General features: G+C 35.9%; 1 protein-coding gene across 2 annotated transcripts; it reads left to right on the forward strand.

The window, feature by feature from the left end:
• Positions 1–625: 625 nt before the first annotated feature.
• Positions 626–26,855, forward strand: Secp43 (tRNA Selenocysteine associated protein). Of its 2 annotated transcripts, none has more exons than XM_071681081.1 (7): positions 626–778; positions 4,438–4,515; positions 5,041–5,163; positions 9,702–9,855; positions 13,832–13,997; positions 16,335–16,516; positions 25,191–26,855. In XM_071681081.1, exons 1-7 carry the CDS (start codon positions 746–748, stop codon positions 25,313–25,315), a joined length of 861 nt encoding a protein of 286 aa, XP_071537182.1. In that variant the 5' UTR covers positions 626–745; the 3' UTR covers positions 25,316–26,855. The 2 variants fall into 2 exon arrangements, with proteins under 2 accessions (XP_071537182.1, XP_071537183.1); XM_071681082.1 differs by lacking the exon at positions 25,191–26,855 and adding an exon at positions 16,833–17,143.
• The last annotated feature ends 351 nt before the right edge of the window (positions 26,856–27,206 follow it).

A 27,206-nucleotide genomic window follows, 5' to 3' on the forward strand; every position in this document is an offset into this window, starting at 1 on the left:
AATCGATAACAGATTGCCTAATACGTAAGTAATTTGCCGATTGCAAGGCATGGGTGCATTGGAAAGACAGTTAGCAGAGACCTGCTAAGTCTGACATGGTTATCTACAGAACAAGAATGGGATCCTACCGTCCATTTCAGGATAGATGAAGACAGGTTAGTGAAGCAGAAAGCTCTCACCACACCCTCCGATGCATCAACTGAACGGAAAATAAATATGAAGAAACACTGAATGATAGGGAGTCAGTATAATGGTTGGGAAGTTTTATAGAGAAGTATGAACAGAAAATATATTCTTATCGAATATAGTCCGTCGGATACTTTGGGAGGGAGGATCAAATTGAAAATGATAGACGAAAAACATGCATACATGGATAGGCATATCTATTGTAATGATTTATTAAAATACTTGTTCAGCCATGATGTAGAAGAACCATTATATTCGACCACCTTGACATCAAGTGATAGGTAATTTTAATGTTCTGTGGATCCCCTACTTAAAAAAAATACCTACGAAAGCATTACATATTTCTTTTGACTTCATATCGGTAGTTCTAATGCAATTATAATAGTATTTTCAACATTATAATAACAATTGTAAGGGAAAGCGGGTCGCTGGATGTGCAATTTTCAACGCCATGTGACGTCAGGGAGGCGAAGGGTAGAGAGTGGAGCGCCACAACAAACACGGCTGGATAACTGGCCAGCAGGAAGTGTTATCATTGTATTACGTGGAAATAACCAGAATGGCGCGAGAGGGGGCCTTATGGATGGGTGATGTAAGCTGTTTCGAATAATATTTAACATGAATTTAAGTGATATGGTTCCTTTACTATCTTATTAATGCTGTGTTTGCTAAAGAATTCAAAACATTCATTGATGAGAAGCGTGACTGTCAGTCTCAATTCTTTACAGAACAGGGCTCTTCAGGGCAAAGGTATCTGGTGAATTTAAGACTATTTGGATTTTGTGTATTTGATAAATGTTTCAGTTATTTAGAGCACTTTTTCGAAATTTCTTGTTATTTCTTTCCCAAACCAAATCTGATAATGGACAGTTTACCTTCTCGTTCAAGTTAGCTTTATTTGTTTAGTGATTTTGCGGAGATGTATTCGTGTGGGGACCCACGTGTTCAACCTTTGGGATCTTGGTTCTGTTATCCAGGAACCTTTGTTTCATATAGCAAGAAATAGGAATTGAAAATTAGTGGTTTTTCATTGATAATTTTATCTTTTGATACTGATTAACTCAGTAGCGAGGAGGGTTATGGTGAGTGGGAAATGTATGGTAGAAAATTAGTAATCTAAATTATTTGAGAACAATATAACATTCTTTTCAGAGTGCTAATGATGAATGTTCAGTCAAACATTGACTAATCTTCCCTGCTTTGGAGGATACACATTCTTGTTAGGGTTATCAGTGGATTGTGGAATGCATAGACGATGTCATTGGAGTTTTCCAAAAACATTCCAGTAGTTACATGTTTCAAATTGAATGGGACACTTTTAGTTGTGTCATTTTGTTCCAAGACATATGTTATAAGCTGTGAGAGGTTAGTATGCTTGGTTATTTTTGCCAGCCACAGAAAGATAACGGTATCCTAGAAGGAATTTGCGTGGACATTACACTTACATGCAATGCCCCTAAAATTTAGTGTCATAGACAGTAGAAAACAACATCCACTTGTTATTTTGCTTTGATTTTATAGAAAATTATTTGGTGTGTAATTCAATTTCCTTAAGCCTTAATTTGACCTTAGAAATCTTTTCAGACAAACATGTTTACAGACCAGGAAGGATTATATTCCTTCAAAATGGGATTAAATTATATTCTGAACAAATTTCTTTAGAATATGAACTAAGCAACAGAGGGATGTTAGCTGTCAGCCATTTGCAGGATGGTAATGTGCTCAGGGCTTGGCACTTAAGCAACATTACTTTCAGGATGCTGTTAGGCATCTACGACTTTAAACAGAGCTTGTTTCAATACGTATCAGGAACAGAATGATTTGAAGTAAAGCTTTTGGATCCTATAAGAAAGGTAGCATAATATATTTATAAATGTGTCAACTCTTCTCATGTTTTTAGTAAATTCCAATTAAATCATCTATGACTTTGATTACTTCTCAAACCATACACAAGATACCCAAAGTTGCATCTCCTTCAAAACAAGGGAAATGTGTTAGACTGCACATTTCATCTTTAGCATATCTGAGGATTTTTTTCATAGATTTTATATAGGATTTTACTTACTAGCACTTTTCCTCTCCTTCATTACTATTCTTTCTGTTGGTTATTTATTATCAAAAGTTGATAAGTAATAAGTGTGAATGAAACCCACCCTCTTAATTCCTCTTTTTTTCACCAAACAGTGAGCCTATAAAAGTAGTTCCAACATCCCAAAAACATAATATGTGCATCCCTGAACTGATGTCACCTGTTTTGTTTTGTAATACTAGAACAGTGTTTAGAGAATGAACTAACTGCTGCAGAGTACATTTTACTGAATAATATTAGGTAGGCAATAGTAGTATATTAAGGAAATTGTGGGGTCAAAGATCAACAAAACTGATCAAAAAAAAATCAGCTAACTTCCCTAGAATCAAGGATTTATCTTGATGTTCAATATTCTAGTCAAAATATATCAGTCACACCCATGATGAAACACTGAAAATAACATCAGTTGTCAAAAAACAGATGATGCGGTGTGGCGGTGTATGATTCCCTTCAGCCGATTACTGTAATTTTTATATGTTTACTGTAATTTTAGCTCCTAGATAGTTTTACTTAGTCACTTTTTTACTAAATGGCATCTTAGGTACGTCTCTTCGTTGTATATCAGCTTAACTGTTATATTTCTTTCTTGTATCTTGATAGAGATGCTGTGTGGAAGGTATTAAGAATGTATGGAGTGGGAGGCAAGTTTTTATTTAGGATGTAAGGCATATGTACTTGTAGGAAGAGAGGAAAGTGATTGGTTCTCAGTGAATGTAGGTTTGCGGCAGGGGTGTGTGATGTCTCCATGGTTGTTTGATTTGTTTATGGATAGGGTTGTTAGGGAGGTGAATGCAAGAGTTTTGGGAAAGGGGGCAAGGATGCAGTCTGTTGTGGATGAGAGAGCTTGGGAAGTGAGTCAGTTGTTGTTTGCTGATGATACAGTGCTGGTGGCAGATTCGTGTGAGAAACTGCAGAAGCTGGTGACTGAGTTTGGTAAAGTGTGAAAGAAGAAAGCTGAGAGTAAATTTGAATAAGAGCGAGGTTATTAGGTACAGTAGGGTTGAGGGACAAGTCAATTGGGAGGTAAGTTTGAATGGAGAAAAATTGGAGGAAGTGAAGTGTTTTAGATATCTGGGAGTGGATTTGGCAGCAGATGGAACCATGGAAGTGAAAGTAAATCATAGGGTGGGGGAGGGGACGAAAGTTCTGGGAGCGATGAAGAATGTGTGGAAGTCGAGAACATTATCTCGGAAAGCAAAAATGGGTATGTTTGGAGGAATAGTGGTTCCAACAATGTTATATGGTTGCAAGGCATGGGCTATGGATAGAGTTGTGCGGAGGAGGGTGGATGTGCTGGAAATGAGATGTTTGAGGACAATATGTGGTGTGAGGTGGTTTGATCGAGTAAGTAATAATAGGGTAAGAGAGATGTGTTGTGATAAAAAGAGTGTGGTAGAGAGAGCAAAAGAGGGTGTTTTGAAATGGTTTGGTCACATGGAGAGAATGAGTGAGGAAAGATTGACCAAGAGGATATACGTGTTAGAGATGGAGGGAACGAGATGTGGGAGACCAAATTGGAGGTGGAAAGATGGAGTGAAAAATATTTTGAATTATTAGGGCCTGAACATACAGGAGGGTGAAAGGCGTGCAAGGAATAGAGTGAATTGGAATTATATGGTATACCGGGGCCAACATGCTGTCAATGGATTGAACCAGGACATGTGAAGCATCTGGGGTAAACCATGGAAAGTTCTGTGGGGCCTGAATGTGGAAAGGGAGCTGTGGTTTCGGTGCATTATTACATGACAGCTAGAGACTGAGTGTGAACGAAAGTGGCCTTTGTTGTCTTTTCCTAGCGCTACCTTGCACACATTTGGGGGGAGGGGTTTGTTATTTCATGTGTGGCGGGTTGGCGATGGGAATGAATAAAGGCAGACTATGAATTATGTACATGTGTATATATGTATATGTCTGTGTGTCTATATATATATATGTATACGTTGAGATGTATAGGTATGTATATTTGCGTGTGTGGACAACGTATATGTATATACATATGTATGTGGGTGGGTTGGGCCATTCTTTCGTCTGTTTCCTTGCGCTACCTCGCTACCTCGAGATTGAGCAGTTGTTACTGAAATGGAAGATATCTAATGTGCTCATTACTTTAAGAACAAGTTGTACTTGAAGACTAATGCACCTTTTTGTTTTTACTTTCACAGCTAGCAGACTATATGGATGAAACCTTCATTATTGCTGCTTTCAGAGCCTTAGGTGAAGAGAATGTGCAAAATGTGAAGGTAAATACATTACTTCCTCTATTTTGATTGTTAAGAGATTACCATCTTCTACATTATGAATGTTATTGTGCAGAGTAATTTTGTTCATGCTCATTGTTGATGTTTTACTAATCTGTCCATTATTATGGCAGCTCTAATCCTCCTTCATATAAAATGAAAGGCAGCTTTTGGAGATATATAATGCATATTTTTAGCTAATCCTGCAATATATCAAAAGCTCTAAGTTTGGCATTATTTTTTACATGGTCACATGTGCATCATGCCCATATCATTATCATTAACCATTAATCATCCAGATAGTATTGAATAACTTTATGTTGAATAACTTTTATCTTTTCTCCAAAAAAATGTTTTGTCTAACTTACCATGGATTTATCATTGGCTTCCCTTAGTTGTAAAAATATCACATATTTTTACATGTATTTTATTTTGATATAATCATAGTGATAACATGGGTATTATGAGCATATAGCTGATAAAAGGTATACAGTATTTTATGTTAATTTCTGATGCTTTATGTTTTAGGTAATGAAAAACAGATATACAGGTCACCCAGCTGGATATTGCTTTGTCAACTTTTCTTCAGACCAGGCAGCTCTAACTGCTATGCATAAGCTTAATGGAAAAGTGATTCCTCACAGTCAACCGGTGAGTTCATATAAGCTTAATGGAAAAGTGATTCCTCACAGTCAACTGGTGAGTTCATTTTTATGATAAAGTACTCCCTCAGGATGGGAAGATTAGGTTCCCGTTGGGATAAAAAGAGAGGGGGGGAAGGGTTTGCTTAGAACTCTCGCTCTTGCTTGCCATTAACAGTGGAAAGTAGATTAGATTTGATGAAATAGTAAAGTTTGAGGATGAGTATCCTCCCCTTCTTAGATTAATTGGTGTGCAAGGGTGTGGGGACATATTGATGGTTTTAGGAGAAAAACCTGTATCCTCCCAAACCAGGACTCTATTTGGTCTAGGTTTGGCATATATTCCTATTTCAAGAATAAAATAATACATGCCATTAATTGTACCACTTAAACAAAATGTCAGCACCTTGGAATGATGAACTCAACCCCACCCCAGGGTCTGAAGGTTTTTACATACAGAGTTCTTGTGTATGGGAGATTCTGTATTGTACCACTTAAACAAAATGTCAACACCTTTGAATGATGTCCTCAACCACACCCCAGATTCTGAAGGTTTTTACATACAGAGTGCTCATGTGTGTGAGGATTCTGTATTTATTCAGCCCACCTCCTGTTGTTGTTGAGTCAGTCACCCAAAGTTTGCCTTAACCAGGCTGAATTTTGTTTGCTACTGTACTTCAGGATTTTATTTAATTTGGTTTTGGTAGCCATGGATTTGAAAAGAGAGCCCTCGAGAAAATCACTATATCTTTCTTTCAAAACTTAGCTTGTACCCCCAGCATTAGGTGTCAGTTGAACTATTTTTTAGGCATAAGTAAGAGTGTTTTAATATATGATATCTGTATTTCTGTACATTACACATGACTGCTAGAGGTTATTGTACAAGTACAAATGAGACCATGTCTCATTTGTTCTTGATATTGCCTCTTTCTCTCTCTCTAAAGTGGGAAAGACAAATAAGTGTTTTGGTAATTTTGTCTACCTTGGTATGTTTTCCTTAACGTTTGGGTTATCTGCAAATTTTGAATTGATTTGAATACTGAATTATTGTATTTATCACAGGGATAATTATTAATGGGTTAAGAAAATAAATCTGTAATACTTTAATGAAAGTATAACAGCTCTTTAGAGCTTGTAATATCAGATTTGACATTTTTGATATCTGACCAGATTTAAAGATAATTATTTATGGGTTAAGAAAATAGATCTGTAACACTTTAATGAAAGTATAACAGAGCCCTTTAGAACTTGTAATAAAAAATCAGATTTGACATTTTTGATATCTGACCAGATTTAAAGAGCTTTGTACCATGTAGAATCATTATATTTACTCTTCCTCCTTGTATTGGAAGTATTTTTGTTTCATTGTGTAAGTATTGAATGTCTTTTGTTGTGGGTAGTAGATTTTGTGTGTTTGTAATACCAAGTATTATTGGAGTTCTTTTGATAGGGAGTGGTTGAATATGGTGAGATGGGAGGGTCCATGTTTGATTCATATTTGTTTGGGGATAAGAGGGTGACACTAGATTTCTCTAGGGAAGCCGACATTCTGTTTTGAGTGAGCCAATGCTCTAATTGTGTGATATACTCAATATACTCATCAGTAAGTCTTCCGTGTGTATAGGTTGACCCTTGATTTTTGGCCAAGAAATTATTAATTTATGATATGCCTCGTGTATAGGTTGACACAAGTTTTTGAGGGTAATGTAACAACAAATTAGGGTAATAAAGCACCATATTTTATGATATATAAACTCATTTAAGAAAATCCTCTCTGAAAAACACTTTATATCCTATTAACTGAGGTTTGCTGATCCTGAAACACCAAGTGCCAAAGGCAAATTGTTCACCATTTATTATTACTGCACTTTACACTGAAATGCAGGTAGTTTCAGCCAAAAAAATTATATTTCCATTCAAGTCAATTAGGATAGCATGTTATTGTAATACAATTTTTTTAACTGTAAATCATTCGAAAAGTGATCATGGTAACAATTTTGGAACAACAAAAGAAAGTGAAGGTCAGTTGTTTTCATCGTGATTTTATCCCACTTTCCATTGTAATACCTGTGTCATTTCAGCAAAATATTACATTTATGTATATGTATTATATCAAGCACAGTATGAATAGAATATCGTTGTGACATAACAGTATTTTAACCAAAAACTATTAAAAAGACGAGTAACATCTCTTGAACATCAGAAGGTTAGGTAAAGTCTTTTGTTTTCATCATATATTTTATCCTATTTTACATTGAAATACATCACATTTCAGCAAAACTACTTTATATTTGAGAATTTTTTTTTATTCATTCAGGCACAGTTATGGTAGAATATACTTGTGATGTAACAGCTTTTTAACTGAAAATTATTTAAAAAAACATGTACCGTCTAGCAGCTCTATCTGATACTGCAGAGCCCTGGTTGTAGAGGCTTTTCCTTTGCATTGGCCCTTCCTATGCAGCCTTTGATCTTACTGTGCGTTGAAATTGTGTTAATGCTCTTATTGTCTCGCTTCCTATTTTCCAGAAATATAACAAGTTTGTATATAATACAATGTTACGGTACTTTTAATCATTAATTGGAATGTATTCTATGTTTCCATCGTTTACTGGCTGTAACTGGTAAATGTTTTTATGTCTGAAGCTAAAAGTTGCTCCTAGCCCTTCCCATCATGGACAGATTTCAACCTAACGAAACTTATTACCCGTGTATTGGTCAACCTCCTAATTCTTTTGCCTACAGATTTGGTCTTAAAAACTTAAACTGTACATGAGTATATACGGTAATTTTGCATGTTTGTTGTTGATTGCGAAGTATCATTGTATTTTGCTTGTGAGGTCATTTGCGAATGAGAAGACTTTCTCATTGTGGTCTGCAGGAAGTGATGGGAGGTCATGAAGGAAGAGGTTGAAGAGTGTTGGAGAAAGAACGCTGTAGAATTTAGGGGTTTGGGGGAAGCTTTTTGAATGTTGGAGAAAGAATTGCTGTAGATTTTAGGGGTTTAGGGGAAGCCTTTTTGAACTACACTGGCTTTGTGGCTTGCTGTCATTTTTGTGGAGGATGGTGTCAAGTATTGTTTATGAGAGGATGGGTTGGATGATAGTGTCAAATGCTTTGTTGATATCTATTGCAACAATCATTTGTGGAGTAGTGGTTGGTTGGATTAGGAGGAGTGTTTAGGGTCTGTGCATTGAGTAGTATTGGAGTGATTGGGTCTTATGCCATGCTATTTGTGACATTTTACTTGAATTTGTTGTGGATCAGTTTTTTAAGGAGTTTGGATAATGATGATGGTTATGACATATGTTGATAGGAAGCAGGGGAGTTAGATGGCTTATAGGGTTTCAGGATGGATTATATTTATAAAAGTTTCCCAAAGTTTAGGATTTTGTTGTGTAGTCTGGAGCTATTGAAGAAATTTGTACGTAATTGGATTGGAGATGGGCCAAAGTGTTTTACATGAGGGCTTGATTCATTATCAGACCAGTTGCAGGAATGTTCTTAAGTTTTGATAATAGGATTTTAAATGTCACTTGGGATGAAATGTTGATGAGCAGCTGATGAGTAGTTTTTTTGTCAATGTCCTGTTTAGTGGTTAGGTTGGTTTATGGCATGTGTCTTTGCTTTATGAGGTTTGCAACTTATGGGAATGTTCCTTTTATTGTTATTTTTGGTGGTTTTGATGAAGTGTGAGATGGCATTGTGCAAGGGTTGGAAATTAGCTAAGGTGAAGTCTAGAAGCTTGGATCTGATATGCTGTATGAATGCTGGCCAGTCAGCTTCCCTGTTGTTTTTTAATATTTTTTCAGTGACTGTATGATTTGGATTGGTGAGTTAGAATGTTATCTGAATGGATAAGTTGTCAAAGGAGAGTTTGTTTAGGTCCTCCTGGTGGTTCATTTGTGCATTGTTGGAGTGCAAAGAGTAATGTAGCATTATGTTGATTATAGATGTGCTTGAAAGGAACACTTCGTTATAAGCTGTTTCATAGAAAAATGTAAGGGCAAGCTTTCTCTCTGGTTATTGGTATGCAATGCACAGAATGTTCTAAGAAATTAAGTTATAGATTGTTCCACTCAAGATGCATTGCCTCACAAAAATCTTAAACAACCATGGTGCCATTACACACCCTTGCCACAAACCCAATAGACTTGTACCTCTGTAGTGAAATTTTTACTCAATTTTGTTCATGAATTTCCTAGGATTTGTAGAGAACTTTTCTCTTATATGACATTTCTTTATGAAAAAGCTGCAGGTCTATTTTTTCTCTGAGTGTATACAAAGAATAGAACTGAGGTGGAATAATTCTGTTTACAGTAATGCCCTCATAGTGTATTTTTAGTGTTGCTTACAATGTTATTGTTCCTCATATAACAGTTGGACATCTAGAAAACTGCTACACTTTCTTCATAAGCAAAGATAAGTGTACACATAGTAATAGAACTTTCATTGTTAATTTTCTTTTGTGAATTTAATTTTAGTTCTTTGCTATGATTCCCATTGTGAACTTTTGCTGTATTTAATCATTACTCTAATTTCTACCAGCCTGTTCGGTTTAAACTGAATCATAGCAGCACAAGAGGGAACAATACAGATAAAGAATATTCTCTTTGGGTGGGAGACCTCACCCCAGATGTTGATGACTTTGCCCTTTACAAGACGTTTGGCAGCAGATACAACAGTATAAAGACAGCAAAAGGTTAGCAGTCATTTTTGAATAATTTTGTATTTAATCCAGCATTTTGAATACCATTCCTAGAGCAGGATGGTATATACAGAAATTTCAGTCAATTATATTAGATTTGGTAGCGGCCAATGAAATATTTGACTTAACTTACTGGACATGGGCTATTAATAAGTATGAGTGAAGTGAAAGGCTTAGCATCAGATCCACTCCATGTTTATGGAAATAGAGTTAAAGATGCTAGATGAATATATTTAAATGTTTGGCAACACAAATTTACTAAGAAAGGTAACATGATGAACATTGAAAGATTATTATGAACCTTTGAGGGGACAATCCTTGCTTGGCTCGTATTCTTGCTTTTAGAAGTTGATGGTACTGGAGGGAAGGATTTCCAGCCCATCATTCAAGTCCCTCTTGATTAATTGCCATCTATGACACACACAATATACAAGGCTAGTATTCTCTTACATTTATCCTCAGGGATGATGATAATGAAAAATAGAATAAACACGTAAAAGATGACAAAAATAAAGGAAAAAATAATACCAAAAATAAAGGAAAAATGTACTTAAATGTGAAAATTTACGTAACGGACGACTTCAAGGCACCACATGCCTGAATTGCCAGACCTGGTGTATTTGCTGTGTAGTAGATTCCAAGAGAGTAAAAGCTACTTTTAGTGATTTTTTTTTTTTTTTTTTTTTTTTTTTTTTTTTTTTTTTACCCTGCAGACAATTGATTGTGCATTTATACAGGTACACTGTAGGAAACACTTCCATACCCATTAGAGAAAATTTGAGTCATTACCCTCAAGTCGTAGAAGTTGACATCACCACCTACCAAGCCTCTGTAACACACAGTATGGTTGATGATACAAGAGAAAACATAAGTACATTTGATATGAGCATATGAAAGAATGCAGTAGGAAAGTATATAGGAAATGGAGCAGTTACAGAGGAGCTAAATGAGGAGATAAAGTTAAACCAACATAGTGGAGATCAAAAAGATCTCATCTGGTGTAGACCTAGATGTAGATAGGAAGGAAAGGAGAACCTTGTGGAAAGTAGCAGACGTAGATGCAAAAAGCAAAGAGAATGAGCAAAGGAAGACATGGCTTCTTAAAAGGGGGGCAAATTATACACTTTCAGATTTATGTATCATGTGCTGGGAATATGGAGTTTACAATCCAGGTAGATAATTTGGGTGATATTGTAGATGTCAGCACCGCATGAGATGTATCAACATACTTAATGAAGGCATCTGCCCTTTTCATGATATGTAGAATCTACCATACTGTAACAGACTTGAATGAAGTTGCCTTAATCAGTACTTCAGGATCATTATGCAGTAGAGACAGCGGGACACTTCAAGACAAACAGGATGAACTTCAGACTTACCAGCGGAATTCAGGCCAGACAAACACTGCCTTTTTTTTAGGTACAAACATAGGAAATAATGAAGACAGAACACCCAGAGGGAATATTGACCCTTATTGCCCTTTAGAAAGTAATGAAGGATTTGAAAACACTTCCAAGTACAACAAGATCTCAACCAGCACAGCAGCTGGAACAGAGAAGAACAGGGCACTCTACATAGAATCCCACTGACAGTTTGGTAGCAAGAAACATAACATCTCTCCGGCACCTGAACATATGGAACTTAATTGTACAAACATAACAAATCCCTTTAATGAATGGCTAATTTACTGACAAATACAGTATTTGCAGGCTTCTTGGACATTCAAATTAAAGATATCACTGACAGTCAGGTCTGCATCGAGGATTACAGATAATGAAAATATGGCAGTTGGAAAGACATATTGGGGAGTTAGGGATGGTTGTACATTAAAGATTCACTTAATAGTTTCCTTGTGTGTAGAGGTGTTATCTGTGAAGACTGAAAACATGAACATGGTTATTTCCCTATCTGTAATCCTTAAGGTGGAAGACCATAGAAACTCATAAAATATATATAAAAAACTGTCAGTAACCTTGGAAACCTGATTCCAAATGTAATCTTTCCAAGAGATACCAGCCTGTCACACATAATGTAGAAGTGGCTGAGAATCAGCTTTAGAAAAGGATCCCACAGGAAGTAGTGCAGAACAACTGCTTAAAAGAGAATGATATAAACTGAGTGATGAGTTCCCTTTTTGTTAACAAACAGTGGAACCAAGTTGTATAATACATTGAATTCCCTTTTCACAGATACTGTGAAATTGGTGTGACATTACTATCTTAAACAGTTGTGGAAGGTCAAATTTATAACTGCAGAGGCACTCCAAACATGCAGTAGACACTTACCAATAAGGAAAAAACTTCAAAGGTTAGGACAAGAATATGAAAGATGCTTATTTTATAGATGGCAGACACAAGTTGCATACCTTTTGAAAAAGCCGCAGCTTACTCAACAGAGGAAAGCATTCCTGTTGAGTCGGTTGGAATATGTAAAACCATAAGGCATAAAATGTTATATGAGGCAGGAAGGAAGGGAAGAGAGCCTTCAATGAGAACAATTCTGTAATATTTAGCTCACGTTTATGTACATAGCCATGTATTTTTTTCATTTTGTAATGGAAAACAAAAATTTGAATGAATACACACCACCAATCCTCCACCACCCTAAAGGGGATCTACACACACACTTCATGGTTTTACTACAGGCCATATAAGTTATACATTTTCTGTATTTTAAGTGTATTTCCCTCATTTTATTATGTGGGAAAGAAAATTTAGATGAGCATATCCTCCTCCACCTTTTATTGTAAACTCCTTTGGGGATATGCACCTGTACTTCAGTGTTGTATTGCAGCTGTGTGTAAGATTTGCTTACTCACATTTTTGTACATGTCCTTTGTTGGTACATTTCTTTCATCTTATAATGGAAAACAGAATTTGAAGATTTTTTTTTTTTTCAAATGTGTGAGGAACTGTTTCTGTTGCTCAGCATTGAAGGGTTAGCAGCTGATCTTTAACTAAATGTACATCCTTCTGCTTAGAGACAATACAAGGTGGTTTAGTAATCTTTTTGGGTCTTTCTGAAAAGTTCCGAAAAATCTTTTGTATCATATTAAGGAAGTTTAGAGTTTTTCTCTTTACTTTTTAATGAAAAGAATGAAGTTTGTAACACTTTTCCTTCATATAAGTGTTCTTTACAGAAGCTTTTGGCCATGGTAGTTTCCCTTCATGATTCTAACCTTGTATGAAGTAGATTACTCGACATGGTTTTTTTTCATGTAAACCTTGAACTTTCCCATCTCAGCTTAAATGTAAACAGAGTGATCCTGTATCTTCTGTGCTCCATTAACTTTACTAGCAGTATGGTTCAGCATCATAAGTTTATGAAGGTTATGTGCCTAATAGTTTTGGAATCAGGAAGAGGAGTTAGAGAAAAATCATCCTGTGCTTAACCGTCAACTTACAGATATGATCCAGAATTTCCTAATTGGTATGAAAAAAAAACTTCCTTTTGAATTTGTCTCTTTCTTACATCACAAAAAATGCCCAAAATAGTAGTATGATATCCCTTATGGTTCAGCAGATAGGAAAGAGCCTGAGTTGGTAGCATGAATGCTTGTCATCTGTGTAGGCACTGTATGGGAAAATTATATTTGTTTTTTCTAGGCTTAATTTCATTTTACAGACAACTAAATTCAATGATACACTTAATGGTGATTTCACAAGACATTTACATGTAGCTTACATTTTTTCATACTAATTTGCTTGTTAACAAAGTAACATCCAGTCTTTGATTTTCACAGCCATTGCTGGATTTTATGGCATCACCTTGTGAAGATAACATATAACTGATTCACATTCTTATTATGGAAATCTTGTGTCCAGCTTCACCTTTCCATTCTCATGCTTTCTTTTGGCATTATCTTCATTGTTTTACTGCTTTTATGTTGGAGAAAAGTCAATCTCAATCTCAGGGTCATCTCGTTGCTTTTTCATATTTTCATCAGTAATTAAAGGTTTTTCTTTTTCAGTGATATATGACCCAAATGGACAAAGTAAAGGATTTGCTTTTGTGAGATTTTATTCAGAGGATGAATACAAAGATGCCCTTACTCACATGAATGGCTTCAAGGGGCTTGGTCAAAAACCTCTAAAAGTGAGCTATGCTGTTCCAAAGAAGCAACATTACCCAGGAATGTAAGTGGTATATTGTACTTTTTATTTCAAAGCAAATTGTGTGGTATTTACATACTGCTGTGATTTTTTTTTCATCAGAAATTGTCATTGATATTTTACACAGTTATGAGTGTGAATGTCTCTGTCTTTGCCTCTTTGATTACACTACTCTGTGTTCACTTTTTTCATGAATCTTTTCCCTCATTCCTCATTTGTGTCTTCATTTCCTGTTCCTATTATCCATCTCTATCTCTGATGCCTGTTCCCACCTGGAACTCCCTCAAGGGGATGGCCATGATTAGTTTACTCCAGTGCTGCTTTTTAGCCTTTAGTGCCTTGCCCTTAACAGGCCACTGGCTGAGTGCAACTGTAGTGCAGTGTTTGCAGAGGCTCTTACTTAATGTTCTGTCTGACTACTTCTACTTAATGCTCCTGCCTAATGTTCCTGCCTATTACTTTTACCTAATGTTTCTATCTGATGCCCTGGCTAAATGCTCCTTACTATTGTTCCACATTTCTATAAACTGTCATACCATTGGACTTGTGTATTCCCTTTGAATTTTCTCATTCCTGACTCTCCAGTCTTTTAGTTCCAGGTCACTCTATCAGAATAACCTGTCATACCCTTTATACTTGTATAAAGTTTGCATTTTTACAGGATGAGTCTTCCTTTGCCATCATTCAGTCTCCATTTGTGGTCATTCTTCCTTTTTTCACTCTTCATTTTATACTTATAATTCCACATCCATAAGCAAAGCATACACTTCATAGCTTCTACTTGATTCTTTCAAATCAGATTTCATGCACTTACAATTCATTTGTGATTATTCATAGCCATAGACAAGGGAAAAAAAGAATACTTCTGTCATACCCTCAGCATATCATAGAAGGCAATAGAGAGGCAGGAGTAGGGGCCTGAAAATCATCTTGTGTATCACTCAAAGTGGGAACAGAAAAAATAATATAGGGATTTTTCCTCAGAGGTTCATTTTCTGAAGCCACTAGTCACACTTATACGGAGGGTTATGTTCTTAGAAAAGATTGGTATTGTACCTGTGAATTTGTTATAAGCACATATGTTTACTTACTGCAATTCTGCTATCACCAAGAGTATGGGAGGGTATTACAGAGCATGGATAGAATGGATAAAGAATAGTGTGGGTGAAAGGATAGATTGGGATTGTGAAGTGTACATGCACCTGTGAATATGAAGACTTTATATGGTAATATGTCTTGTTTTAGGGTTGTGTACTTATAGGAGGGAGGGAGGGAGGATTGATCTGTGTGGAAGTCTGCATGCTTAGGTCAGTAGGTTGAGCACCTCTGTCTTTCTCATTTTCTTTCTCCCTCTTGTTTTTGATAATGCCATTGTTTAAGTTGTAAAATGTCTGTTGTGTTAGTGGGGTTCTTAGGAGTAGTACAATTATTTTGCACAGTTGGAGTTGTATATTTTATGTTGGTTTTTGTTAAGAGTGAGGAGTTTTGAATGGTGTTTTAGGAGTTTATGTCTGATAGGCTGTCACTGTACCAGAGTCCTAGGTAATCCTTTATGGAGAAAAACATGTGGTTTGCTTAGGTTGAGGTGGCATGCAAAATGAGAAAGTCCAGTGAAAGTACTGAGAAAGTACTGTGAAAAGAAGAGATTTAGTGAGAGCCTTATATACGATGAAGTGTCACAAAGTAACAGGATATTGCAGTTTGCTCATTTTGATTTGGTTGACAGCATTCTTGCTTGGTTAGTTGCACTACTGAATGTTTGTGTGGCACAAGTCGAGGTTTCTGAGGACTGGCAGAATGCATGTATAATGCCCTTATATAGAAGGCAATGGAAGGGGATGGGGGAGTGAATGCTTGAATAACCCGGTAAGGGAGGAAAGGAATTAGCAGGTAAGGGAGAGTTCTGTTGGAAAGGGTAAAGGAATGCACAGTATATATGATTGGGAAGGAGTAGTGTGGATTCAGGAGAGGTAGAGGATACGTTGACTGGGTGTATGCTTTAAGATCATGTGGGAAATTCTTGGAGAGAGATGGAATTATACATGGCATATCTGGGTCCAGAGAAAGTGCGTGGTTGGATTGGCAGAAATACCATATGAAAGGTGCTAAGAATCTGTGTAATATGAAGCAGGGCAAATAAAGCAGTCAAGATAAACCATGGAATATTTTGTGTGGCTTTGTATGTATGATAAACTCTGGTTTCAGTGTATTATACATGACAGCTTAACCATATATGTCCCAGATACTACCTCACAAAGGAGGATGAAGCTTCTTTCATTTTATGTTCATTGTCTTGGTTATTTTTCTTTTAGTGTTCCTCTGCTTTTGACTAAAAGTGCAAATTTCAACTTAACTCCTCAGGAACCACATGGGAGGTGACTACAGCCAGTATTATGAACAGTACTGGAACAATTATGCTGCCTGGCAAAATTATGGCACCTACTATGATCCTTATGCTTCTTCGTATGGTGACTACAATAGTGGTATTGAGGGAGGCAGTGGAGATTCTAAAGATTCTTCCAAAGAAGATTTTGAACCTGTTGGTAAGTAATGGTAATATTAAAGGGAATTCATCCTGATTGAGATTTCACAATGGGAAGGGGTATGTATAGCTATCCAGACTGTCTTTTGGTATGGAATAAGCCACTTTCCATAATACTTTTTCATTGGTGTTTTTAATCAGCTTTTTATATTTAATGTATAAATAAGTATGTAGGAAGATTAAAGTTTGTATCCTACTAAAATTGAAATGCTAAAGAAGTAAATGTTACTAATGTGGACTGGTCAGATTTTCAGTTAAGTTTTCAAATCCCTCTCTTTCTTCTTGGTTTGTTTAAGATGCCCTTGATCCTTTCACAGATGTTACTCACAAAATTATTTGCCTCCAGCCACCAGTTCTTTATGACAGAGGGGCCAGACAGTAGGTATATTAAAGCTTTGCAAATGTTTGTACTGACATAGCATTATATTACAATGTAGTTTTTGAAAATAGCTTATCACAGTGCAGAAAGAGCAAAGCATAATGCAGTCTTTGGGTATCATTATTTCCTGATATAATTATTACATAATTGAATTTTACTTTGCTGATATAATTATTACAGAATTGAATTTTACTTTGTTAAAATGTAACTTGTATTGTTCTTGAATTAAAACATAAAGCATTGCAATAATTGTAGTTATTCACCCAGCATTTTCAATTTTTTCAAGTCCCTATGATAAAGGATGGTCTGAAGGAGGGTTTAAGTTACTGGGTCCTAAACATTCAGGAGGATGAGAGGTTTGCATGGGATGGAATGAATTGGAGTGATTTGTCATAAGGGAGGTGACATGCTGTTATTGGACTATACCATGAAATATGAAGCAGTCAAGGTAACTGTGGAGTCGCCTGTGGGCTTGGCTTTGGATGCTAGGTTCTGAACTTAGTCTATCATACATTATAACCGGAGTGGATGTGTGCAAATGAGTTCATTGTTTGTTACTAAAGCTACCTTACTAAGGCAGGAGAGACATTTAGGTTTAAAAAGAAAAGAGGAAAAAAGTGCATGCATTAACTACTTGACAAATAAATGCTTCATAGGCATTATAGTGATTAGCCTGTTGTGAAATGCATGTTGGGCTTCAAAGTTTAATCAATTTTTTTGTTTTGTTTAATTAGTTTAATCAAGAAGTTATAGATTTGACTTGGGTAATGGTACAAATAATAAGAATGGTAATGACCCTTTGTTTAAGACAGAATCTAAGTGTCATAATCATTATTCATATTAGCTTGTTCAAGACTTCATTCTCCATCTGTATAAATGTATCCCCTAAGGTGTGAGTTATATATTAAAAAATGAAATTAATTCCTGTTTTGAAAGTTTGTATGATACTTTCTTAGTGAAGTTGTATGACGGTGGTGTTTACCATTAATGTAGTGAAGCATGTATTATTTGAATATTTAATGTAATGACCAGACAGGATGCTTTTTTTTTTTTAACTGTTGTGTTTCCACTTCTTTTTCTGTGAATTGGGGCTAAAATGGGACGTTTTCATAGATAATGAGCATGTTTACACTTTAGCATAAAAAAATCATAATCTGTTTGCTTTTGCAGTATTTGGTTGATTTGTTAGGGTTTCTGTTAAAGTTTTATATCTATCATAAAATTCTTTCATATACTTCATTATGAGTAAATCAGATGAAAATACTATCTAGATTCATTCATGCACATCTGCAACCCATGTTGAGTATGTTAAAGTGAAACATGGACATCCAAATTAATATAAGCACTTCTTGATTTTTTATGTTGCTTTCTTTTCATTTGTCACTACTATGCATGTCAATATCCAACTATGTTGAACCTCTGGATATTATTAGAAAATATTTATGTGATATCTGTAGCGTTGTAGAATATTACATAAATTATTGTGCTTGATTTAACCAGTACATTTTACAGGGGCTCCTCAGATAGGCTTGTACATGCTTATGGATTTTCAGTCAGAAAATTATGAGTTTATACTTGTTTCAAAATCTACCTTTGAGATGATGCAGTGTTCTATATAAAAAAAATTTAAGATACCCCCTTTGCATATATGCAATTATTAGTGGTTTTGGCTGCTGTCCTTTCCGTCCATAGACTGCTACTTTGACCTGCCATATATAACTATCTATTTTATAGTTGTTGTGGTATAAGGCAAAAGCAACAGGACATCTCCCACACTTTTATGAATTGTATATTTTGTCTTTGGCTATATGCATACAAATGTTCAACTGATCAAACTCAAGAAAATACTAACTTTAGTCACTTAATGATATTGAGTAGCTAATGAAACATCAAGTATCCATATACTCATTTACTTGACATTAGAGGCTACTTCACAAAGGTTAATGAGGCAGGCCTGCCGTATCATCATCCTAAACACATATGGTATATAGAAGTTGACTTTGATATTTGAAAGTTAAGTTCAAAGTAATTTTCAGCCACATTTATCATGTGAGTTAATACCAATGTATTTGTAATGATGCACCATGTACATATTTAATTCCATCTACTAACTGTAGGGGAGTATTTTATCTCTAGGGTCAGTAAATCCTATGAACTGCGACAGAATTTCTCAGCCATTGGGGCACAGAAGCCTCAAACTCCTTATATTTTGATGAGGTTAATAACTCTCACCTTCGCTAACCAGCCGAACAGTGATAACACCAATATCCCACAAAGGGAGTGCTTCCATTTAGTCAGCAGTCACCGCCCAGGTCTCGTAGCCTGTCAGATGTACCCCAACTCCCCTCTCTTTTATAAGCTTGCTTCTAGTGGGAGCCATACGCCAGTTGAGTGTATATGGTCTTGAAAGTGTTTTTGAACAGTTTGTCTAGGTATTCAATTCCATTAACATATATTTCTCAGCTTGAAGGTTAGTCCTGGTCTACTGTTAGTTAGAGTGCCAAAACCATATACCATCTTTTGACTTTAAGAAGGATAAATTACTCTTTTGATTGGATTAACACTTATATGTATATTTGTGTATTTGTAAATCACTTTGGCCCTGTTGCAATCCAGGCTTTTACAGATGTCCTCAACCATTCTTGGTTGCACTATAAATCCCAAACACCTGAAACTTACTAACATAGTACACATCCTGACATCAACCAAACCACCTAACTTTCCCTCTTCATGTTGCCCTGTATCACTACTGTTTTCAAGATGCATACTCGTTAAGAATATTTGCAACAGAATCAAACTGAAATTCCATTTTCACCTGCATAGCATGGTTTTAGACCCAGTCTCTCCACAACCATATTGAATACAAATCTCTCACAACACATCCTAGATTGCTTCAGCCAACCACATCCCCCACTCCCACACAATAATAGTAGCAGTAAATATCAGCAAAGCCTTTGAGAGTGTTCCCTGATACAACCTCACACAAAAGTGGTTGGCTAACTTCATAGCTGGCTGCCATGCCAGAGTCACTCACTGAGGCTTCTCCTTTATAACCCTTAAGCTCTATGTTGATAACCCTTAAGCTCTATGTTGGAGTTCCCTAAGGAGAAGTTCTTTCTCCTATCCTTTGCAGTGTCATCTTACATGACTTTCCATTATCTAATGCACCCCGTAGTGTAAAAATCCTCCCTAATGCAGACATGTAGACTGTTGAATCTCAGGCATCAACAGACCGCAACATCACATCACTCAATTGGAACACTGGCTCATGTAGAACAGAATGTTCATATCTCCACAAAAGTCTTCAGTCTCTGTTTAACCCCAGGTAGACATGAATCCTACCTTCACCATCCCATACACTTGAAAGGACAAATGCTTGCCCCTTTTAATGTTTTTATGTTTTCTCAGAAAATATCAGTCAGTTTTGGTATCTTTTCAACTGTTCCTTAATTTTCAGGTTATTCTGGGATTTCTGAGTACAGGTTGAGTATCCTTTATTCAAAATGCTTGGGACCAGAAGTGTTTCGTATTTTTTATTTTTTTCAGATTTTGGAATATTTGTATGTACATAATGAGATATGTTGGGGATGGGACCCAAGTCTAAGCACAAAAAACATTAATATTTCATATACACCTTATACACATACCCTGAAGGTAATTTATACAATATTTTTGATAGTTTTGCACATGAAACAAAGTTTGTGTAACACTAAGCCATCAGAAAGCTCAAGTGTCACAACTTCAGGTACCCATGTGGACAATCTGTGGTTGTTTGGCATCACCTTCATTCCAGACTAAATTTATATGCTACTGATAAGCAATAATTTTCTCAATTTTTCACATAAATACTTCACAGTGAAAGAATATAAGATAGCATTAATACAATGAAAAAATAATGTGTTTGGGGTAACTAAGCAGCACAGTAGCATCAGCATAATACCTGTATTGGCTGTGAAACGTTAACAACAATAAACAACTGCAGGTTTTCAGTTTTCACCAATGAAGCAGTGTTTTGATTAAAAGGTTATAGTACTCTGTATTTTATTTTTTAGGCTTTATTTGAGATATAAAAACAATTAAGCATTTAATTTATAATAATTACAGGTAGCTGTAAATGTAATGAAAATTAACAGAAAAATTTCAACACAATAATGTTGCTGGTCATGTTATGCTCAAACATGGCATTTTAAGTGGAGATGAAATTCAGATCTCACATGAAAATAATGATTTGCAATTACCAAAAAGAAAAAAAATTGATTCAGAAACATTTCAGCTGTTTCACTATTGATCAGTGAATGAACATCTGGAGCCTCACTATTGATGTTAAAAACTTTTGCAATATCCACTTCATCCTGTTTATGGATGGACTCTGGAAGCCTTTTTGACATTTTCAAAATATCTTTGTACCAAAGAGCAGAGAATAGGCAAAAACAGTGAATAATGCATGTAGGTCTGGCAATGACGATGGTTTGTAACATACTGGTGCCAATAGAGCTTCAGAGCCCGGCATGGGCAAGTGAGGTCAGGTGTGGGATTTTTCACTTGGAACATCATCTCGCCTCTCAAAAAGTTTGGGATTTTGGATTTTTGGTTTAGGAATGCTCAACCTGTATTACTATTTAGAGTTTTGTTTCGAATGAGAACACCTTCAGGTCCCACTGTCAGTGGCATTGGGCTCAACCTGTTTGGGAACTACCTGGAATTGCTTCTCTGTTTTTCTTCTGGAGAATATTTGCCTTCCATGCAACCAAAATTGGGATTGTTATAGGTCTTGGTGTTCTTACAAAGTTTTTTCTGGCTTCAACTGAAGCAGTCTTCTCATTTCTGATGATATCTTTGAAAAATCTTTTAAACCTGGGCTTTTGAGGTTTAAAATGTAGGTTTTGAATAACCTTATGTTGCATCTTTGAAGACTACTTTGAAGAACTTAAAATACCATGAAATCTTCAAGGATTAGCAAGGGGAAACCTTTTTATGTTTGCTTAGGCAGTTTGAAACCCTTGTCAGAGGGAGCATTTCATTTAAGAATAAAAGCATGGATTCCTAAGCTCATCCTTACCTGTATGTTAGATCCATGATGTCAGAAGGATACTTTTATGCTAGTTTTTCTTGGAGGAGCTTTACATTAGTCTTTGACAGCTTAGCACTTTGTTACCATTCCTTGGTCTAGATGCCTGTGGTCATCTTTTCTCTGGATTAAGAAGTTTTGGGTGACATCCCTGTTTGGAAGAATTATGATGTGTACAACATGCGCTACCTCGCAAACGCGGGAGACCGGCAAAAAAAAAAAAAAAAAAAAAACATGGTGTAGCAAGCCATTTGGTAGGCTTATCCTGGTGATTTAATTGAAGGTGAGCACTAATGAAGTAAGCTATTGCTGCTACTGCTGTTTGGCTTGCTAGTAAAGAGTGAGAGATATTAACCTCACCAGAAGGTAGAGGGTTAGAAGCATTAACCTAACCAAAAGGTAGTGGGTTAGAGGCTTCTATTCCCCAGAGACCTAGGAGATTCTTTCATAGCTTTTGGGACACTACCTTAGAGGGAAACAGTTTTTCATTCTTCAAAACTCGCATTTTATCCCAGTTTGTCTTGTTAGTTATCAAAGTTCTCTTGAAAAATATATTCACAATAGTATATATATATATATATATGAATAGTAGTCATTTACTCCAGCACTACAGCATCTCCATAAAGATAGGACTCCTGGGAGAGGTGGTAGATGAATGTTTGGGATGCAAACACGCAGGAGGATGTGAGGTATGCATGAGATAGAGCAAATTGTTGCAGTGTGGTATAAGGGGGACAATGAGCTATTGATGGACTGAACCAAGTCTTATGAAACAGTCAGGGAAAACTGCAGAAAGGTCTGTGGGGCCATGTTGTGGATGGGGGCTGTGGTTTCAGTACATTACACCGAACAGCATCCACCTCTTCCTTGCATCCATACAACACGATTGGGACCAATTTACCTTCAAACATGCCCATCTTTGCCTTCCTTGTTAATGAGCTCCCTTTCAACACATTCCTCAATACTCCCAGAACTTTTACCCCATCACCCACCCTATGATTTGCTTCAGCTTCGCTGGTTCCCTTTGCTGCCAATGTCCTTTCTTGGTGACTAAAACACAACATTAGCTCCAAATTTACTCCATTCAGACTCACACACCACTTAACTTGTCCCTTTGTAATGCTAAAGCTAATAATCTTGCTTTTACTGTCATCTTCCTTCACACACTCCCAAACTTAGACACCAGCTTCAGCTGCTTCTCACTTGAATGTGTCACTAGTGCTGTGTTATCACCATACAACAACTGTTTCACTTCCCAGGCCTACAAGATGCATATCATCCTCTCTCTCCAAGACCTTTGTATTTACCCCCCCCCTCACAACCCCATCATAAACAAATTAAAGAGCCTTGGTGACATTACACAGTCCCTGGTACAGACCTACCTTCACCTGGAACCACTCACCTTCCTCTCTTCCTATTCATACACACACACTTATATACCGTAAACTCTTGACGTAAACTCCTCAGTTATATTCGGCAGACTTATACGACTATCACCTGAGCATTCATTTTTGTATCCCTTGCTTTAATATAATGATTCTATACAGGCATTCTGCCAGTCCGCAGGCACCCTCCTTGGGTTCTACATCTATTGAAAATCGTGATTAACCAATCAACAACATTTTTGTCCCCTTTTTTGAGATGTTTAACTGAATCACATCCACTCTAGCCATTTTACCACACTTCACCATACACAAGGCTCTCACCACCTTTTCTCTTTCACCAAACCATTCGTCATGACTTGCTCCATGTATCACCTTGAACCAAGCACCCGATATCACCACCTTGTCATGTAACACATTTGACAGTCTTTCAAAATACACACTCCCTCCCTTTATACCTCTTCTGTGTCTGTTACCATTACTTATGTGTGTCACTTTCATAACTTCCAGCACAGAGTATATTTGTGAGTTTTAATCTTAGTTGTGGAAAATGTACCTTCATAATGGCAAGTATCTCTAGCACAGTATTTGAATTTTTTCTTTATAATTGATTTTTTGGATATCTTTAACTGGTTGGTGAGAGTTTTTGCCCAAATTATAGTTAAGTTTGCTGATTTAGTAGACTTCAGCTTGTTCACAAAATCAAACACTGCATTAGTCACATTCAGAAATTTACTTAGCTTTCTGTGCCCTTCATGGTTAACAGAACTAATTTTTTTTTTTGTCACACTCGACTTTATCCCCCAAGGACTGAGTGACCGTCTTCTCTCTCTGTACTGGTGCTAATTCAGAATGCACTATTAGAAGTGCTAATTCAGACTGTACTATTAGAATTACCATATATCTTGAGAGATTCTCTATATAGACTGATGGCAAGTGAAAAGAGTTTACCAAAAATGAGAAAAGTATTGAACTACCTTTTATAAAAGACTTTATACAATAATGAATACTATTCATAATAGTATGGAAATATAAAGGAAGAGGTAACACTGTTAATTGGTTAGTCAGGATTTTCGGTGTACATATATATCCCAGGGTGAGATACGTAAGGACTGGCAGAATGCCTGTATAGTGCCATAATATAGACATGGGTTATAGAAGTGAAAAATAGTACACATGGTTAGTTTTATGGGAGCAGGTGGTTGCTTGCAGAGAACATCAGACTGAGGAGGACCATATGGCTTCAGAAGTAGTAGAGGTTACATGGGCCAGATGTTTGCTTTGAAAATTTTTGTGAGAAATATTTTGAGAAAGAGAAGGATGTGTAGAGAAAGAAAAGGATTTATGTATGACATTTATGGACCGAGAGAATGCAGTTGGCGGAAATGCTGTATGGAAGGTGTTATGAATCAGTGATATGAGTGGAAAGCTGCTAGATGCATTGAAGTGTTTTTATGGAGACAGTAAGGTATGTGTGAGTAGAAATGGAGGAGGGCAAGTGTTCTATCAGAAGGATGATCTGCAGCAAGGTTTTTTGATGTCACTATAGCTGGTTAATCTGTTTATGGATGGGGTGATGAGGAAGATAAATGCAGTGGTCGTTAGACAAGTTTGACTTTGAATGGGGAAAACCTAAAGGAAGTGAACTTCTCTTGGTAGAAGTCACAGTAACTGGTAACCAAAGGTCAGATTTAAAGAAGATCTTTTTATGATGGATGGTGCTACTTTGTATAGACTGTCAAGGAGTTTGAAGGAAATGATGTATGTTGAAATTATTTTAGAAAGTGAAAGTTTAGGTTATTTATACATTTATTTTTCAAAACTTTAAATTTTTCTTTTTAATCAGAATGGAATGTTCCCATTGATATCAACAAGACAAACAAGGAATACATTGAGAGGAGTGAAGAGCTGTGGCAGGCAATAGAAAAGGCCCGATGGAACTTCTGGGAGGAGGTTAAAGAAGAAGAATGAGGAGATAGATTTTGTTTTCCAAGTTTATTATAGAATATACATGACTGTTTTAGACTATGTTCTACTTATGGGTGAAGCTTGTATGTAATGGTAAGAATTTGATAGTTTTGGATTGTAAGAAATGCATGATACTGTACTAGTTAATGTTTTTGAGATTGTGTCCATTTAACAGTGTAAAGTAATTTAAAATTATCAGAGTGCTTTCCACCACAGAGATATCACTGTGATTCAGGAAGAGTATACTTTATAAGTTTTTTGAATATAGAGAGTGGACGAAATATATTTTGATTATTTGTTATGTTTAATGGAAAAAAAAGCACTTACTCAGTTTACTAATGATTTAAGAAATTGGAATCCCAAACTAACATACTTTGTAATCATGAATACAGTTAAGCCTGAAATGGCCACATATATTATTGCAGTGTTGTTTGTGTTTAAGATTTATGCAATACATTATTAATCATCAGAGTGTACTAAAATGATAATGATTAAGTAATTAAGATCTTAGATTAGAAATATAGTCTGGATTAATCTTTTACAAAGCCTTCCATGATGTTGGAATGGGAGAATTTTGACAGGAACTAAGATATACCAGCTCTTACATATCTACTGGAATGTGACTATACACTTTTGTTATTAACAAATTCTTTACAAGAAAACTTAATAGGAACCCAGATATAGAAAATGCATCTCTCATGCTGTTCTTTAGATTGGTCACCTTTACTATAAAGATTATGTTCTGTATAACAGTATAATTCCTATATGGTTTTTGAGCTACAGCTAGAGTGCCTAAAGGACATGATGTCATACTAAATGTGGTAATTTAACAGTGAAATTTGACTCATACCATTAGCATTGATGAATTTAAAGGCACTGTATTTGTTCCAGTTCTAGTTTGATCAGTGGCAAAAGAGTACCTTTATATTAGTGCCAGTAGTACCTGTGTATATATATTATCTGACACCTCCCACTAAGACACTGCTGACTGCATGTTTTGTATTGATTTAGTATTTTATATGAATGCCAAAGTTTTGCAGTTATTCATGGCTATTCTTTAGAAAGCTTTATTTAAAACTTAGTGCTCAATTTTGTGTACTAATGCATCATTTACCAAAGCACACATAAATGGTACTGCATCTCTGTAGAGAAAACAGAATTGAAGTTTATGAAATAACTTGGTCTTACCCGTTAACTTATATTTCCTATTAAGGTATCAGGATTTTTATTGTTTTTCATTAATGATGCAAGATTGGAATTGTTTTGTTGGCATTGTTATTTTCAATTTGTGTACTGTACTGTAACATGGTATGCTGTAAACTCATTATAGCTCATTTTATCTCATTCATTATGACATGTTTGATCTTGAGTTCCAGTTAATCATAATATTTTTTCAGTCAGATATTACTGATGCATGATGTTGAAAGTCCAAAGTTTCATGCATAAAATTGTACTGTTTCTAAGAGTTGTACAAACCTTGTAGGTTAAGAGTGAGACAGAAGTAAACTTTAAACTTTAATTAAAACATTAAACGTACATTGCACCTAATTTTTTTATTTTCCAAATATGATGCTAATAAGTGGATACTATGACACCATTGTGGAATTCTTGCATTTATTGGATATATGTTTATGCTCATCTTTTGCTCATTAATTTCAACACTTGTTTGTTTGTTTGATAATGAGCTCCAATTATTCATGGTTTTATTTGTTTTAGTTATTACTCATGTGAGGATGAATGTTTCTTCCATGACTGTGTACAGTTTCTGAAAGATGCAAACATTTCACAGTAACAGTGAACCAGACTTTATGAATGTAGCAAACATGCCTAGGAAACAGTGAGCTAGACTTATGAATTTGTTACTAGATTTCCAGCATAATGAAAATCATTAAGA

The sequence above is a fragment of the Panulirus ornatus genome, chromosome 32 (genome assembly GCF_036320965.1).
Source record: "Panulirus ornatus isolate Po-2019 chromosome 32, ASM3632096v1, whole genome shotgun sequence".
NCBI classification, from domain to species: Eukaryota; Metazoa; Arthropoda; class Malacostraca; order Decapoda; family Palinuridae; genus Panulirus; species Panulirus ornatus.